General features: G+C 34.1%; 6 protein-coding genes, 1 non-coding gene and 1 pseudogene across 8 annotated transcripts; 2 read left to right on the top strand and 6 right to left on the bottom strand.

The window, feature by feature from the left end:
- Positions 1–212: 212 nt before the first annotated feature.
- Positions 213–1,880, top strand: NAEGRDRAFT_58109 (uncharacterized protein; the record flags this gene model as incomplete). The annotated part of the gene is made up of 1 exon (XM_002676978.1): positions 213–1,880. The coding sequence occupies one exon, from the start codon at positions 213–215 to the stop codon at positions 1,878–1,880; it is 1,668 nt and encodes a 555-aa protein (XP_002677024.1).
- A 589-nt stretch (positions 1,881–2,469) lies between these two features.
- NAEGRDRAFT_49240 (uncharacterized protein) lies at positions 2,470–7,905 on the bottom strand (the record flags this gene model as incomplete). Its single annotated transcript, XM_002676890.1, has 2 exons — positions 2,470–7,512; positions 7,711–7,905. 2 exons carry the CDS (start codon positions 7,903–7,905, stop codon positions 2,470–2,472), a joined length of 5,238 nt encoding a protein of 1,745 aa, XP_002676936.1.
- Positions 7,906–10,076: 2,171 nt separating this feature from the next.
- Positions 10,077–10,913, top strand: NAEGRDRAFT_33762 (uncharacterized protein; the record flags this gene model as incomplete). The annotated part of the gene is made up of 1 exon (XM_002676977.1): positions 10,077–10,913. The coding sequence occupies one exon, from the start codon at positions 10,077–10,079 to the stop codon at positions 10,911–10,913; it is 837 nt and encodes a 278-aa protein (XP_002677023.1).
- A 640-nt stretch (positions 10,914–11,553) lies between these two features.
- Positions 11,554–12,141, bottom strand: NAEGRDRAFT_67827 (uncharacterized protein; the record flags this gene model as incomplete). Its single annotated transcript, XM_002676889.1, has 1 exon — positions 11,554–12,141. The coding sequence occupies one exon, from the start codon at positions 12,139–12,141 to the stop codon at positions 11,554–11,556; it is 588 nt and encodes a 195-aa protein (XP_002676935.1).
- A 1,641-nt stretch (positions 12,142–13,782) lies between these two features.
- Positions 13,783–13,863, bottom strand: NAEGRDRAFT_t325. The gene has a single exon. It is a non-coding gene; the product is annotated as a tRNA-Leu (tRNA).
- Positions 13,864–14,610: 747 nt separating this feature from the next.
- On the bottom strand, positions 14,611–14,682 carry NAEGRDRAFT_t324 (annotated as a pseudogene). Its single transcript has one exon. The product of its transcript is annotated as a tRNA-OTHER (tRNA).
- A 57-nt stretch (positions 14,683–14,739) lies between these two features.
- On the bottom strand, positions 14,740–15,480 carry NAEGRDRAFT_67826 (uncharacterized protein; the record flags this gene model as incomplete). Its single annotated transcript, XM_002676888.1, has 1 exon — positions 14,740–15,480. One exon carries the CDS (start codon positions 15,478–15,480, stop codon positions 14,740–14,742), a length of 741 nt encoding a protein of 246 aa, XP_002676934.1.
- Positions 15,481–15,933: 453 nt separating this feature from the next.
- NAEGRDRAFT_67825 (uncharacterized protein) lies at positions 15,934–16,500 on the bottom strand (the record flags this gene model as incomplete). Its single annotated transcript, XM_002676887.1, has 1 exon — positions 15,934–16,500. One exon carries the CDS (start codon positions 16,498–16,500, stop codon positions 15,934–15,936), a length of 567 nt encoding a protein of 188 aa, XP_002676933.1.
- Between the last annotated feature and the right edge of the window lie 283 nt (positions 16,501–16,783).

The raw sequence follows: 16,783 nt of genomic DNA, 5'->3' as shown, positions 1-16,783 counted from the left end.
TACCTAACAGTTTTTTATCAGCACACAAGTATCATTCCTCTTATTAGCTTATTTCAAATAATTAAATTTTCAAAAAAAATTAAGTCCACACCCAACATACTCAAAATGTATTTGTGTGATCGTTCGCCAGTTATTAGTGATTTCTTTGAGGCGTGTTTTGCTGAAGGAACAAAAACATCTTCCCAAGATAGTGGTCCCAATTTTTGCAACACATGAAGAAGGTGTATAGTGATGGATTTATTCATGGAAGCAACAATTTCAGGCAAGCACCCGAATCATCAGAGGACGACAACTTATTCCACAGTCACATGAACCATGTTTTGAATCAATCTCTTTCTTTGGTTATCAAATTCCAGAGGATACCACAAGACGGTAGTATCATCTCCAAGATGGTTTCTCAAGAGCTTACATCACTGTTCCCAATACTAATGAGTCTTTCCAAATTGATTGAATCAAACTCTTCACTTGAAGAGCAGGGAACTCTGTGTAAACTTGCTGAATGCCTCCTCTCAATTGAAATATCAAAACGGGATGGAACAACCGTAAAACCAACAACAAATCTATTAGAAAGAATGGATGCCGTAAAAGTTTCTTTTGAGAATTTTGAGAGAACATCTGCTCTCATGGTTTTACTTGCATTTAACTATATTGATAAACCATCCCTTGATCAGGTTGAACAATGCATTGAACATTGTGACTTGATGCTCTATAACTCAGATAAGCTAGAACCTAGTGATCTTACTTGCATGGCCATGATTCTCTTTAATATCTATAAGAAACAACCTTGTTTAGAATTGCTTGGAGATGCTTTTATACTTTCCAGTTTTGCAAGTGTAGTTGATCCTCTGGGAGCTGAAACTCTCATGTTGCAGATAGGAAATTCATTCATTGTAAAATTCAAACAGACATTTTCTCCACTGTTATCCCAACTTGTAGAGTTTCTTTCTAGAAGGATATCAACTTCAAATTTGGGGTCATTGTTGTTCTCTTCTGACACTTTTTGTGAAATACTGTATAGTAATATTACAAGAAACCTAAGACCAGATATTATTCCTTCATCTTCTTTCAAGTTTGGTGAAGATTTAAAATGTGTATCACGAAAAGAGTTCAAATCACAAAATTTCCTTGAGGATTTATTACGAATTGGAAACTCTAACGACTCAAACCAGCAGATGTTAAGTTTGTACAAAACCATCAACAGTACATTCCTTTCAATTGATTCTTTCCAAACCAAAGCTCACAAACTGGCATTAGTTTGTCAACTTGTTGTCAAGAATAAGTTAGAAATGGATAGAAATGAGTTGTTGAATGCTTTGTTAGTCTGTATTCATAATTTCCATCTTGTTTTTGAAACACAGTCCTTTTCACACATTTCCCACTCTTCAGAATCGATGCCTGTTAGTGGAAGCAATACTCTCTGCTTCGATTTGTATTACTTTTCTGTTTTTCAATTTTACAACTTGTTGACAGACCTCACTACTCTCAAATATCCTGCAGCTGAGAATTGTTTCTATTTCAAAAATATCAACAATAGATTCTTACAGTTTTTATGGAAGAAAGTTATTGAGAACTTACAACTTCTTCAAAACAAGATTAGTGCAAGGCAGCAACCCAAAGATTTTAAAGATCACTATTTAACATCTATTCTGTCATCATCTTTTGAGGACACACATAAACACCAGTTGGAGGAGATTAAATCAAATATTGAACAGATTACGATCCTAGCAGAAGACAATCAAAGGACAATTGATCTTCAAATAGAGAAGGCCAAGGACAGATTAAACCATTTGAATCAATCGAATCTTACTTCTCAAGAGATTCGAATCATTAAAAGCTTTGGTACAGAAATGCAATCTTTAACTGGGATTGAATATGAGTAACTGGATTTCTTGAAATAGTTCTATTAACAGTTTTTTCCCTGATACAAAACAAGAAATTAATACAATCGTGAACTATTTCATTGTGAATCCCCTAGGTTTATTTTATATTCTTCATCAAAGCAATTTTTCAACATTCACTTTACTGTTGTTCCTGTAAGGAATTAAGGAAAAAATGCCCCCACGCATCAAGGAATCAATCTTCACGCCAAAATATTTCACAAGTTAGGAATGATTATTACACATAAATGGGTGTTCATTCAATTCAAGGGATTTCAATAGATGTATGGAATCAGTCAGGTCTAACTTTCTAATTTGATTCTTTACATTTGGGGAAAAGAAACGTAACGCTGTACAAATTCCAAAATTTCCATCCATTGAATTGTCAGGAATTTCACACTCGGTCCGATTAGTGTTTTTTAATTGATCAGTCTCATGGATTTGATTCAGATTTTTGTAATTTTATTTGTAGATTGGAGCACAGACATTGCAAATCACTGGAAATTGAAATATTCTTCATGACATTCTTCAGAGAGGGAAGAGAAGGTATCTTTGTTTTGGAATGAATCCTTTTAAACTTTAAATAAATACACTATTCCTTGAAAACTCCCATTAGACGCAACTTGTCTTTCAATCTTTCAATTCCTTCATCACTTGAAATTCTTGCTTGTCTTACACTTTCTGTGTATGCTCTTGTACCATAAGGATCACTATTTCGTGCTCTAACGTAGCTCAAATAATCATCCCAATTAAACATAGGACCATCTGTTCTTATCTGAGAAAGATTGATTGATCCAGACATGAGTGGACTATTTTCATCTTCAGAATCTATTAATGAATAAACTTCAATTTCTTCCACATAAAAACTTCTTCTATTATCAAGAGATTCACTAAAACTGAATCCATTTCCCTTAGACCATTTTGGAAGTTGATAATTCATTCCGAAATTAGTATGTCCTGGAATTATATCACAATTATTTGGTATGGTAAAATCAAGAAAGTCAATTAATCTTGCGTGAGTACAATCAATACTTGGTTGATTTGTGATTGGAAGTTTAAAATATTTGCGACTCTTGGAACGAATGAATAAGAATGCATTTTCATCGTTTCGTTGTGTGTGTCCAAAGATATTTGCTTGGGGAATTTTCCAAGTTTGGGTTGTATATCCTCCAAATATTTCGTCCTCTTTAGTCTTGACTATGATGAAAGTGGAACCTTTATCATCACACTTTCTATGGAAATCATTAGATTCGTATCCATCCTTACTTCCTCTATAAATCAGTTTCCATTTTGTGTGTGGAATAATAGATTCTTTTGTATCTTCTTGTTCAGTTGATATTTGTTCAGTAGATATTTCTTCTACTTCTTCTTTACTCTCATTTTCAAGAGGAGATTCTTTCGAATCTGAACTCTTTCCCTTGTTTAAAATTCTATCTATATGAGCAATAGTTTGGTTAGCCAATTTCAGCATTTTTTCTGCTTTTTCCATAGTTCTCTTTGCTGAGTCATGGATGCTTTCATATTTCCTTTCATATTTCTTTTGTAATATATTAGAACTTGGGAGAATCTTGGTAAATTCTTCAATTTCGTTTGGTGGAATAATTGTTCCATCATTACAAAAAGTTTGGAAAACTGGATTTGAACTCTGCACAAATAGCATATTTTTCTTCAAGAGAGGACTTTCTATTGAAATATCAAGTTGAATTTCAACTTGTAGATCATTTTGCAATGGAAGAGGTGGCAATCTATTCATTGAATCAATTCCATATTCATCAATTTCCAAGCTGAATCGACAAGAGTTTTTCATTCCATAACCTTGCAAATAATTTTCTAATATTCCCTCATAGGCTGCTCTCTCATACCAAAAACAAGCAAATGAATACTGTTTGGTCAACTCCATCCTTCTTCCAATCTTGTACATTGCATCAATAGATCCTAATTTAGCAGATTCTTCCAATAATTGAAGATATCTATCATTATTCCACTCAACAATAGTACCATCCCTGTAGAGATTTGATAAAAAGTAAAGAGTGTTCTTCTTATCCAATCCTCTGTTTTCAATATTAAGAACACATTGAAAAGCAGCTTTTTTCAACCATTCCAAAGCAGACCATTGATCGCCATCAAAATAGCTTAATCTTCCCAAGTTGTATTGTGCTTCAGCATATCCTGCCTTTGCCAGAATCTTCAATTCTTTCATTACAGGTCGTTTTTCACTATTATACAAATATGGTATAAATCCAATTCGGATATTGTTCTCTTTTGAAAGTGCCAGTTTAAAGCATTTGATAGCCAAATCATAGTTTCTAGGTAAAATTATACCATTCTTGAATAAAAGTCCAACAATGTACAATGCATGCTTCTTTCTATCTGAGTCTTTGCCATTGCAAGCTTTGTAAATTATTTCAAAGATAGTTTTTGGTTTTTTAAAGAGAACTGGATTCAAAGTCGATGGTTCTACAATATTTTCAAATAGGGTTTGAGATAGGGTATAATTGGTAAGCAAATTGTACCCTAGATCAATTTGGATTCTTGAAGCTGCATCAAAGAATATTTCATAAAAAAGGAAATGAATAAATTCAACATTCGAGTTGGAAAATTTGAATAAAGAACATGCAGAGGAGTCATGTATCTTGTCATTTTGCAAATCTTCTTTGAATTTGAGTTTAGTTTCGGATATTCCTTGAACCATTAGTACTAAATTATCGCTCTTTGTCATTTCGCTAATAATTGCATTCATAGAACTGTTATTAACCTTATCAACAGTTGTGTTAAGACAACACAATATAATAGTTTTCTCTTTTCGTATTGTCAACATACATAAGAATCTCCAAAACGAATCTAAAAACTCAGAAGCAAATTGAATTGTAGTGCTTCTCAATAAAATGTTTGAAAAATGTTTCCAAATAAAGTTCAAAAACTGATTGACTGAAATATCCTTATTCCTTCGCAATACTTGGTATAAATTATCCAAGAATAAATATTCCTTGTCGTCAGTTGATGTTTGACGCTTGTCAGTAACTGGCTGAAATTTAAAACGCTCAGTAACTCTATCAATTGCAAAATCATACATTTTCCCAACAACTGAAGTACTCACTCTAACAGCTTCCTTTGTCTTTGAATTATGGAAATGAGGATATTTCGGAAAGTTTCTAACAATATCCTTCTCCATTGCACCTGCCTTGAATGTTTTCCCCTTTTTAGGTGCATCGACAGCCATATTTACAATATCTGAAAGTCTTTGCATGGTTTTCCAATTCTCACCTTTACTCCATTCATATCCATACGAATCTACATAGGAATGTCTCAATCCTATCCAGTCCTTAAAAACATCTGGTTCGAAATTACGTTTTTCTCCTTCAATTTCTTCATCAAAGTTTCCAGGTTCGAATTGTTGGACGAAAGATGAAACAAGAGGTTCATCCCAAATGACAAGATATTTGTCACCATCCAAATCACTTCCTGTAATCATGTTAGGAATAGGTCTTTTTTCTCCCTTAATAGGAAAAACAATTACTTCTGAAAGATATTCTAAACTCTCTATTTTCTTAGCTTTCAGCAAACGTAAATCACCTCTATGAAGACATGGCTCTTTAGTGATGGCAATAGTTCCTTCCAAGGTTTTCAAAGTGCCATCTTCCATTCTAATTCTAACAAAAACTTCATCTGGTTCTAACACTTCGAGTGGATCACAAACTCCGTAAACTCTCCGAGCATTTTGAATAGGGAGTTTAAGATTCAACAATTGAGTTCTGAATGGTCCTGCAAGGAAAGCGAGTGCAACATCTTTGGTCAATCCGAAAATGTTTAAGGCATGAAAATCGCCTTCTTTGAAATATTTCTTCATCAATTGGGAAGTATCTTCATTAGAATAGGTTTTTAAAATGTCATTAACATAATCCTTCCACATATTCATAATTATTCCCTCAAATTTCTCACCTCCATCAACACATCCACTCATCATGTACAAAATTGTTGAGTTGGCGAATGCAAAATTAGATGGTTCTGAATAACCGACTACATGGATATTCGAAAGACTTTCGTCTTCCTCATCGAGATCTTCATCTAAATCTACGTTGAATTTAACCATAGATTCTCTTAATACAATTCCTTTCACATTTGGATTTTGTAGGAGCATGCCTTTTGCTCCTCTAAAACGAATCTGAAATGCTGAAGGAACATTATCATCCATATCATCCTCAACTGGATCAGAATCTTGATAAATCATCTGTACATCAACCATGTATTGTGCATTCTCAAATACGTGAACTTTCTCTCTAGATTCTGCCTGTTTAATTTTTCTATAAATTTCTCTTGCTAAATCAGGAGAAATGAAACCACAACCATCTGTGAAAAGACCAACATCTTCAATAACTTGATATTCTGAAATATTAATCGTAGGAGATATTGGAGTATTTAAGAGCGATAAACGAACTGTTAATTTCAATTGATTTTCTGGTTTGTACAAATCTGGATTGAGATGACTAGGAATAAAAAACTCCTTCACATCTTCCACTCCCAATGGCAATTCATCAGCCAAATCTCCACAATAATAAGTATACTTATACGAATGCATTCCACTGGTATTTTGACATAATTGATGAAATGAATAACCGGCAATTGTAATTGGAGAATCTTGATAACTTTTCAAAACTCGAGCAGCTCTAAATTCTTGTGAAATTCTTTCCAAATGTTTGCATTTTGAAAAATCTTGCTTTGAAACTGTTGGCTTTTTACCATTATTGATGCTATTACAAAAATCTTGCTTAATCTTGAGAACTGTTTCTTCTCCCCAATAATTTCCTGCAACAGTTTTCAAATCCTTTAAACTTTCCAAATCTGAATTTTCTGAAAGAAATAATTGAGATGTCAATCCCATTCTTGGAAAGGAAAATAATACAGTCAAGGTTGTGTTAACACCAAAATATAATCTATAACGACTCTTTGAGTATTTTCCTTTCGGTGAACTTCTGAGTTTGACAATTGCTCTTGGATCACTATTGTCTGAGTATAAGTCTCCTGCAAGTCCTTGTAAGCTTGTTGAATTTCTAATGCAAATTTCAACTATTCTTATACGAAAGTGATCTCTATCATTCTCTAGTTGATTCACAGATAAATCCTGATTACCATCCAAAAACCATTTGTGGACTTGCTCTAAACCATTCATTGTAACAAGAAATGTTCTTGTCACAACCTTGAGCATTTCAAATTTTTCATCAAAATTCATTTCTGCATACGGTTGACCTTGTAAAGTTGTAAATTTCTTCATTAATTGGAGAAACTTCTTAGCACTTGCCATATTATGAATTACTGGGTGATGTGTTTTTAAAGACACTGCACGAACCAACCAATCAGCACCTCCATCCTCCTTTATCTGCCTCTGCAATTCTGGTCTCATCTTTAACACTCTTTGGAGTAATAAAATCCAATTGACCATATGTCCATCAAGAACATGTTGAATTTCATCATCACCAATAGAAGTTGTTCTTTCCGAATACGATGAATCAAACTGTTCTCTTGCACGTTCCAAATCTCTAACATAATTGAAAGCATTAACACATTCACCATCATTAATCTTGCCCATGAAATTGCTATTGTGTTGTTGTTTCTTGAAAAAGGATTCATTCAGCAACCACTTATAAGAAGATAACAAGAAAACCAAACAAGTATCCAAATGGAAATGACCAATAAAATTACACACTTCCAGACCTTAACTAATCACATGATTCGGAAATCCCATTCTCTCCAGAATTAATCCAAGAGCAGTGCTATCCTTCTCCTCCTCCGTATCTAGCCAGTACCACTCTAGAATTTCCTTGATGATGGCACTCACTTCTTTAGTGGTTGCATATTTACCATATCGTCTTGAAGGAATTTGGTTCTTTGAAGAATTGTATTCGCGTAGAAAATTTGATAGGAATTTTTGAAATTCTGAATGTCTTGCAATAGTCGAATGCTTTAGCTTGGGTAGAAAATCAAATTTTGTGATTACTTCTCGATGAAAAATCGCAGGAATTTTTTCCTCCATTTTTTTCGAATTTACAATTCCGTGTTTCTGTTGTGAATTCCAAACGATATTTCTTTTAAAAAACAGCAGATTAGGGCAAATAAAACTACAAAAGTTTACAACCATTTTTAAGAACAACAATTTGCAGGAATTGAGAAAAGGATTGGAACATGTTGGTTTATTTATTAATGATAAGAAAATTCGTTTATCAATTGATGAGTACAAAAACCATAAATTTATCAAACTAATTAGGTAAGATTCGTCTGTTTCGTACAGCCGTCACTCTTTGCACAAAGATTTCATCCCTTTAATTACTGGACCTGCAATTGACTTTGGCGTTTACTGCAAGAAAATTGATAAAGAGCCCACTTGAGGAATGGCACAAAGAATTACAAATATTAGGCGTGACTGGAAAACCAACAAAGTGCAATTTGTATGTCCTGTTGATGAAAACATTAAGCTGGCTTATACCTTGTCATATTTTGGTTCATATAGTCACTTTAACCTAAAGAAAAGAATAGATCTTGTTTCTATACTAATTTCAAATTTATGGTATCCACAAGTTGATCAAGTTGAGAAATATCTCACTACCGAACAAACCCAAGAAATGAATACTAGCTCTCCAAATAAGAAAACTCACAACTAGTTTCCCAACAAGCGTATCAATCAATCGTGTTTCCTTTTCAATAGATTATGAAATAGCAACGGACTTTGAAAAGAGACCAAAAGCATATGATTGATTAGAGGATAAAACCAAAATATTTATTGATAAGGAAGTTGATGATTATTTTCGTAATACAAAAGATTTTTTCCAAATATAAAAAGCATTTAACTCCAATTTCTGAAGAAGATTGTAAATTAGTTCAAGCCAGTATTGGAAATCTCAGAAATGTAAAGCTTCAATAACTATTGGAAACATTAATTACGGAACTAACAATTATTACAATTTAAAGAACTCTTTGGTTTCCTTGCTAGATGGGAAAAAATCTTTATTGAATACATTCCCTATTCTCTATATTTGAAATATCACATTGTATACAAACAGCTAAATTGGACTCTACTTTACAACAAACCATTTTGTAAAACAACTTCCTTCAAGAATCCAAATCAATTCTAATTTTAAAAAAAATCTTAAAAACTCCAAAGCAAAAAACAACAACATCACTTTTTTAATACAATATAAGAGAGAGATGATGTTGCGGGGGAAGAATTTTATTATTTATAATTGGATAAATATTGTACTATTGATTCTATCAATTGTAATTGTAAATGCAAAATTAACCATTCCGATGTTTGATCATCATCATGAAGAGGCTTCACTCACCTATGTAACTTCTAACAAGGAAACTTTTAATAAGTTTACCCAACAATTATTGAATAGTAACAATAATATTCATCATCATAAAGAACATCACGAGAGAGGAAATATTTATGCATCACCAAGTAATGGATATTATACTGAGAGTGAATCACTCTATCACAAGACGGAGACCATGCTTGTGGAAAGGAAGGGTGATTTTGTGAGAACGAGATCAATTGCTAGAACTATGAAGAGAATGAGTTGGAAGGCATTGTGGCAATTGTCAAAAGAAAATAACAAGTCAATCAAGACACAATTTGGAAAAAGTAGCTCAGATCCAATGCCTCCAGATCATAGAAGAAATTGGGTTCCATCATTTATTGGAAATGCTAAAATTGATGGCAAGCCAATTAGTTGGTCCTATGCTCCTTGTTTCCAAAACACATCTGCCAGAATTACCAAAATTGATTCTGCAAAGAAATCCGTCACTTTGGAATTTGAGACAAGTGGACCAGTATCTTACCTCTGTTATGATTGGTATTTTATTACAACAAGAGAAAATTACTTTGTCAAGGTTCTATTCACACACGGAAAACATGAACTGATTTTGGAACACTTGAAAGATGACGGAGAATGGGAAGACGTTTTACAAAATGGGTTGAGAATGTTTTATTTCAAAGATGCCATTTTCCAAACCATTATTGATGCTTTCAATGCTGGAAAATTACTTGCTGGCATGTATTTTGAGAAGGATAAGATGAGTTTCTTGAAAGAAGATATGGGTTTTGAATTCAATGAAAGACCTATCAAACAAATTTACTTGGAAGATTATGAGCTAGAAAGTGGTGATGTTGTCATGCAACTTCAATTGAGTGGATTGGATTGTTTATTAATGTACGGAACTGGAGCCAGAACTGGACATATTGCGTCTATTTTAAAGATTGATGGTGTTAAATACGTTGTCGAGTCGACTGAGGAAGGAGTCAGAAGAACTCCATGGCCAGCATGGTACACTGCTTCTCAAGTTGATTCTACCATTATTATTGCAAGATTAGCTCCAGAATATAGAAAACTCTATAATGAATCTGCAGCTGTAGAGTTGTTTAAAACTTTGGAAGGAAATGAATATGGTTTTGTAAATATTGCCTATGCATGGATAGATACTGAAGAAGATAATTATCCACACCCACTCTCTGGAGATATGATTGGTGCCACTTTTGTTCTATTTAACAATTGGTATGCTGGTTCTGCAATTAATTTGCTCTTCCTTAAAGGAATGAATCAAAGACTCAAACATTATTATGGAATTAATGCTAATTGTACGGAAGTTATGTGTGTATTCGATTATTTGAACAAATTGAACATTACAATCAATTATGCTCTTACATTACCTGAAAAAGATGGATGGCTTTATGACGGCAAGCCAATGATGGTATGTTCAGTAATGTATATGAATTTGTTAAAGGCTGCTGGAATATTTGGAAATTTGACTAACCAATTAGAAAGTGGTGAGTTTACCCCAAAGGATATATACCAATTGGGAATATGGGATTTGAATTGGAGACCTGAAAAGTGTAATGTCAACAATGATAATCTACCTTACTGTCAAGTAGCTGGACCTTGGTATTGGAAATTGGACAACTTTTCCACAATTAAACCTTATGCCAAAATGAATGAACGTTGTGGAGCCGAACCAATGGACTATGTCAGACATCCAGAATTCTGTTGACCAATTATCCTCCTAATAAATTCCTAACAAAATCCTAATTTGTGAATATTTCCTCGAGTAATTCCACAACAAACTTTCCGAACAATTCAAGTTGCTATCTTGCCAACTTCCAAATATTCCACATTATTGCCTATTCAAACATTGGACATATTTCCCAACTATTCACACCACATTCATCCAACTCGTTGAAACATAACATTGGTCTGTTTGCTTGTTGTCAGCCATGATATCTGACTTGCGATTTTGTGCTAGATTGATATTTGAATCAATTCATAGCTTCCCTCATACATACGAACTGTGTGTGGCTTTTTAAAATAATGAACAAACTTGATAATATTATAATAAATGAATATTTAGCATGGGTCAAGCAAACAAGTAAGACCAATCAGACCTAGTTATTAAATAGACCTGTTTCAATTTAGCTGAGACAGGCTCATCTCAGACTTTCAAGTTTGTTGAGGGAATTTGAGTTGGACCTAAAGTGTATAAACAAGTGTTGAGAGAAAATGTCACCAAAAATCTTGGTAACAATAGAGAAAAGAACCATTGCAGCAGTATTAATTCACTCCACAAAGATAACAGGAATGATAGCACTACAACTATAGGTTCTTTTGAAATGGTTCTAGGGTGAATAAAGAAATTAATCTCTGTTGAAACCACCTCTACCACCACGACCACCTCTACCTCCTCTGAATCCTCCACGACCACCACCACGGCCACCTCTATCACCACCAAAACCACCTCTGCCACCACCACGGCCACCACCTCTACCTCCTCTGAAACCACCTCTTCCTCCATCTCTATCACCACCAAAACTACCACCACGACCTCCTCTGAAGCCACCACGACCACCACGGCCACCTCTATCGCCACCAAAACCACCACGGCCACCTCTGAAACCACCTCCCATCTTATCTTGCTTTTCAATACCACGTGGACCATCTCTGTTGAATCCTCCACGACCACCACGGCCACCTCTTCCACCTCTGAAGCCACCACGGCCACCTTCTCTATCACCACCAAAACCTCCACGGTTACCACCATTGAAACCGTGCTTCTTCAATGGCTTATTCTTTGGCATATCATCATCAGAATCAGCATTTTCATCTTCAGAAGCATCGTTAACGTCTTGAATTTCTTCTTCAGCTTCTTCAATGACTTCTTGTTCTTCTTGTTGTTCTTCAGAGTCGTCGGAATCGTATTGTTGTGCTTTCTTGTAGGCTGGCATCTTTGATATTTTTTTTTTGAGCTTATTCGTGAAGTGTTTTGAATATTCTTTTTAAAAACGCTCAAAAAGGCTTCAACGTTCATGTTGTAGTAATTTATTGAAGCGATTTCTTGAGATTTGATAATTTGGATAACGTGCATTTGCAAGATGAAGCTGACAGGAGGAGAATAAGAAGGAGTTTTAACAAGGATGATGGTTAAGCAATACTTAAAGTTGAGGAAGGAATAAAAGAGTGATTTTAATGAAGTAGACGGCTACGGCCATATCACGATGAATGCACCTCATCCCGTCCGATTTGAGAAGTTAAGCATCGTCGAGCCACATCAGTACTGAGGTTGGAGACAACTTGGGAACCTGTGGTGCTGTAGTCTTTTAATTTTTACCAGCAACAAGTTTCAAAGATATTAAACACCAAAGTGCAATCTTTTGGGAGGATTTACGCAACATTAAAAAATGTGTATTTATTATGTAACTAGCTTACCCACGGAAATACTATCTTTAATATTGAAATTCTTGCCTTTTTCCGAACTGTATACACTTTTGAAGAATGAACCTCAATTTTGTCAATTAATCACTACCAATGATTTACTGAATGCCTTCACATCAATGATCTCCGAATCAAATAATCCTAAATTTGTTTTATTGTCAAGAGTGAGAAGGAACAAAATACCACTTCCAAAAGAAAATTGCCAACAATTGATTATTCTATCTCAGACTATCCCAAAAAATCAAAATGAAAAAGAAGTACTAATGAAAAAGTTTCACTATCACAGAATCAAAATATTGATGAGTGCATGGTGGTTTGAATTGAATACAGAACTTGCATGTCGGGAGAAGGAACTGTCAATTTATATGACCTACTTTGAAAATCATTTAAAATGGATTGGTGCTTACAAAATTCAAACAAACCACAGAACTATAGTGTGTTTATTGATTGCTGTCCCAAGATATTTTGACCAATTATTGCTTTCCAACAATTTTACAATCCCACTATTGGAAAGATTGTGTAAAGTCTTACCAGATTATTTCCAATTGTTCAAAAAAACACAACTTGTATACACATTGAACAGATCCTATCCAATTATGGACTCTTTCATCAAATTATATTCAGATAAGTTACTATCAATAGAAAATGGAATTTATTTGTTGTATTTTATATCCTTATTTGAAAGGGTAGATCCACTCCAAGTTCTCATCAAAAATGATTCAATTGACAAGTCAATCATCCATTCACTTATAGAAAAATCGAAAGAATTTAATTTTCCATTGAAAAATCTGTGGAAATAAATAGAACTTGAAAAGCAAATTAATATTTTAAACTTTTCATTTCCAAAATGTTCTCCATGTTGTCATTCACAAAAACCTTATTCCGCTGTAACAATATGGATCTGTAGCTCCTAGAAGGCATTTCATTCAGAGAATAACTATGAGCGGCTGTTTCTCAATCTTTGGTTTGTTTGAAATTTTTAAAGGTATTTTTACTGGAATATTTGAGGTCAGTGTTATCTTTATTGATTATCTTCATAGAGCCTTGACGGAATTGAATCAAACTTTTACCATAGAAACTAGACGTCATACGCACAATAAAAATAGGAAACTGGTGGTATTACCAAAAATATTGAGGGAGAAAGAAGCAAAAGCTGCAGAAGGTGGGATTTGAACCCACGAAGCTTGCGCAGTAGAACTTGAGTCTACCCCCTTTGACCACTCGGGAACCCCTGCTTCATGTTTGGGAAACAAACTTGATTTTCATATGGGAATAGATCAATAATCACACAAGGTCGTTTTTAGTTATTTATCATTTTCTTCCAACAGAGTAATTCTCCAATTTACAAATTAAACAACCAAAATTTGTAAATTCTCAACTAAAAAACGACCTTGTGTTTCTCCAACTCATTCAAATATTTTCTTGAATATGTCTTCTAATTTTTCTCAATTTTTTAACCATAACTTTTCCTCACAACATTTCTCACTTTCACAACCGATATAACATCATTGAGGATGCAAGATTGATAAAACCATTGACTGTACTTCTACAGGATCTTTTCTGTAGGAATACATAAACTCGACTTTTTTGAGTCAATCTGACCTTTGAGGTTAACCAAGATGAAGACTCTGTAGTCACATATCTTGAGCATGATATCGAACTGGAAACATGCTTCGCTGTAGGTTTCCTCGTTCATAGATGATTGCTGCATTCCTTTCCAGCCATGGTTTGTGAATGGGGGATTTGTGAACATGCAGATTGGTACCTTAAATTTCAATTTTTATTAATTAATAGAACAACAATACCACCTAAACACATTTTTCATCTTCTATGAATGAAGAATTCAAACATTTCCATTGGATTTAATCATGATATAACATTTCATGATCCTCTGGAGCAACTCTTAATTCATAATTAAATACGATTAGTATTTATTGACCACAAAGGCTGGAACATAAATTTTCATTTAAAATTTCCAAAACCTAAAACTACATAAAATTGAACCCGGGTCGCCAGAGTGACAGTCTGGAATGCTACCACTATACCACGCCCGATTACACCAAATGAATTTATCATTCCTTACTTCGCCTTAATAAACATATTTTAGCTATTTATTGTTTGGTTGTTTGTAAATATTTAACCAATCTCGAAACTGTTGCTGCTGGTCTATCACCTGCACTATTATTAAACAAAGAAGCAGTTACCCAACCTCCAGGTTCTGAATGTGTCATTATAGAAATGTTAAAACATGATTTTCCTTCAATAGTGGATGGTAACTTTTCAAATCTCCATGAAGTCAGCATGACCTTTCCTCTTACACATGATGAATTCTTTGGTGCATTCTTGTGTTCATAATCTGGAAAGTCCATTGGTGTATGAGTACACAACCACATCACATTTTCCAATTTGGGATCTTGATAAATATTTCTAGAAACTACAAATTCACGATTCGAAATGGCCTTACTTCCAGAACTAAACTCTCTATAAAAAACTTTCAAATCATCATGCTTACAACTTTCTTTACAATTTTTTGCAATTGTTTCGTGAATAGTTTGACTCTTGACCAATTCTTCATCCCACAATAATCTCACCTCCTCATGATCCAAATACTTGATGAAATCTCTCAAATCCTTCACAACAGATTCTCCCAAATGAACATTCTTCATCTCACCCATCCAAATATGATAAGTATGCTTCTTCTTATTGATGTAGTATCGAGCTTGTTCTGGTGTGACTTTGTAATTCTCCCAACCTCCTTGTTGATCGACAACTTCTTGATAATATTCGAGGGATTGCAGATGAATCTGATCAAGAGCTTCAGTGTAGGTGTTGCATTGGTGGTGTTGAGACATTTTTAAAAAGAGCTTGGATTCTTCTTGTGATAGGTCATTTAAATCTTCCCAAAATGGTTTTTCGAAGGGAAATCCGATAATATTACTTTACAATACATTATTTAGAGGAGTTGCGATGAAGGAACATAATCAAAATTCTCATTCTAATGTTGAATATAATAGTAATGCTTGTTTTCTATTAAGATTGTCCACTCGAGAAAGTGGCAGAAAAATTCGTGAAGCCCATGATTACACACTCACACGGATGTCTTTAGTAAAAGGCGAAAGACATTGTTTGCTTATGAGAATGCTAAGGCATCACTGATTTATTCTGGAAGGGATACTTGCTTGTCAATATCAAGCTCGCAATGTTCTAGAATTGCAGATTATTAATTATGGTTTGAGGTGGAAATTAAAAATTTATTTTGTGTTGAACAATTTCACATCTTTCATTGAACGTGTTGCATGTGAAATTTACATGAATGTGTAATGATAGGTAAAGGCAAGACTGATTGCATACAAAATAAAGAGAATGGATAGGACATGATTTGCAAGCCAAAAACCAATATTCAATTTTGGAGCAACTTTGAGAATAATTGAATGAACGACTCTTAAAATTGTAAAGATGCAAATGAAAAGACATCCAAAAATGCTATTGGCAATGCATGTATAACTCCAATAAACTTGCTTATCAATAGATGAGTAGGTGTAATTAAAGTAACTGGATTGAGAGTAGATCAAGTATGGAATCAAAACAATAAGAAAGGTGAAAATGGAATTCTTGTCATCTTGTTGCATTTTCTGAACGAGTGCGAATGTACTCATTGGTAATGCTGCATCGTTTGATGATCCTTCCCCTTCCTCAACCTCTAAATATTTGCTTCTTCTCTTCATTACAAATAGAATAATGTCCTGAATGATCAATTTCAATACTAGGAATGCTCCACAGAATAAGGCAGTGAAAAGAACTGGAGTGATACGCATTCCTGGTGGAGGAATCAACATTTCCTCAACTGCATCAATACTTAATTTCAAACCCATTTTCTTAATATTCTACTGGAAAGTCCTTCAAGTAATATTGTTGAAGTGAATTTTTCTTAAATGAATTTGCAGCGCTCAATATCTTTGGTGTTTTTAAATGAATATCAGTGAAACGTTGAGATTACAGGAAACTACTGTACCAAACTACAAGGACAAGTATCTTACAACAGCTATCCTACACTCCGTTGGCTCATCCAATGGATATCTATTACATACCAATCGTGATGTCTCTCTCTAACGGCTCATATAAAGCATAGCTATACCCTAGAAATTGGTGCTATTT

This window comes from Naegleria gruberi (genome assembly GCF_000004985.1).
Source record: "Naegleria gruberi genomic scaffold NAEGRscaffold_25, whole genome shotgun sequence".
Classification (NCBI taxonomy): domain Eukaryota; phylum Heterolobosea; class Eutetramitea; order Acrasida; family Naegleriidae; genus Naegleria; species Naegleria gruberi.
The sequence above is the reverse complement of the archived record's forward strand: the minus strand, read 5'-3'. Positions and strand labels throughout refer to the sequence as shown.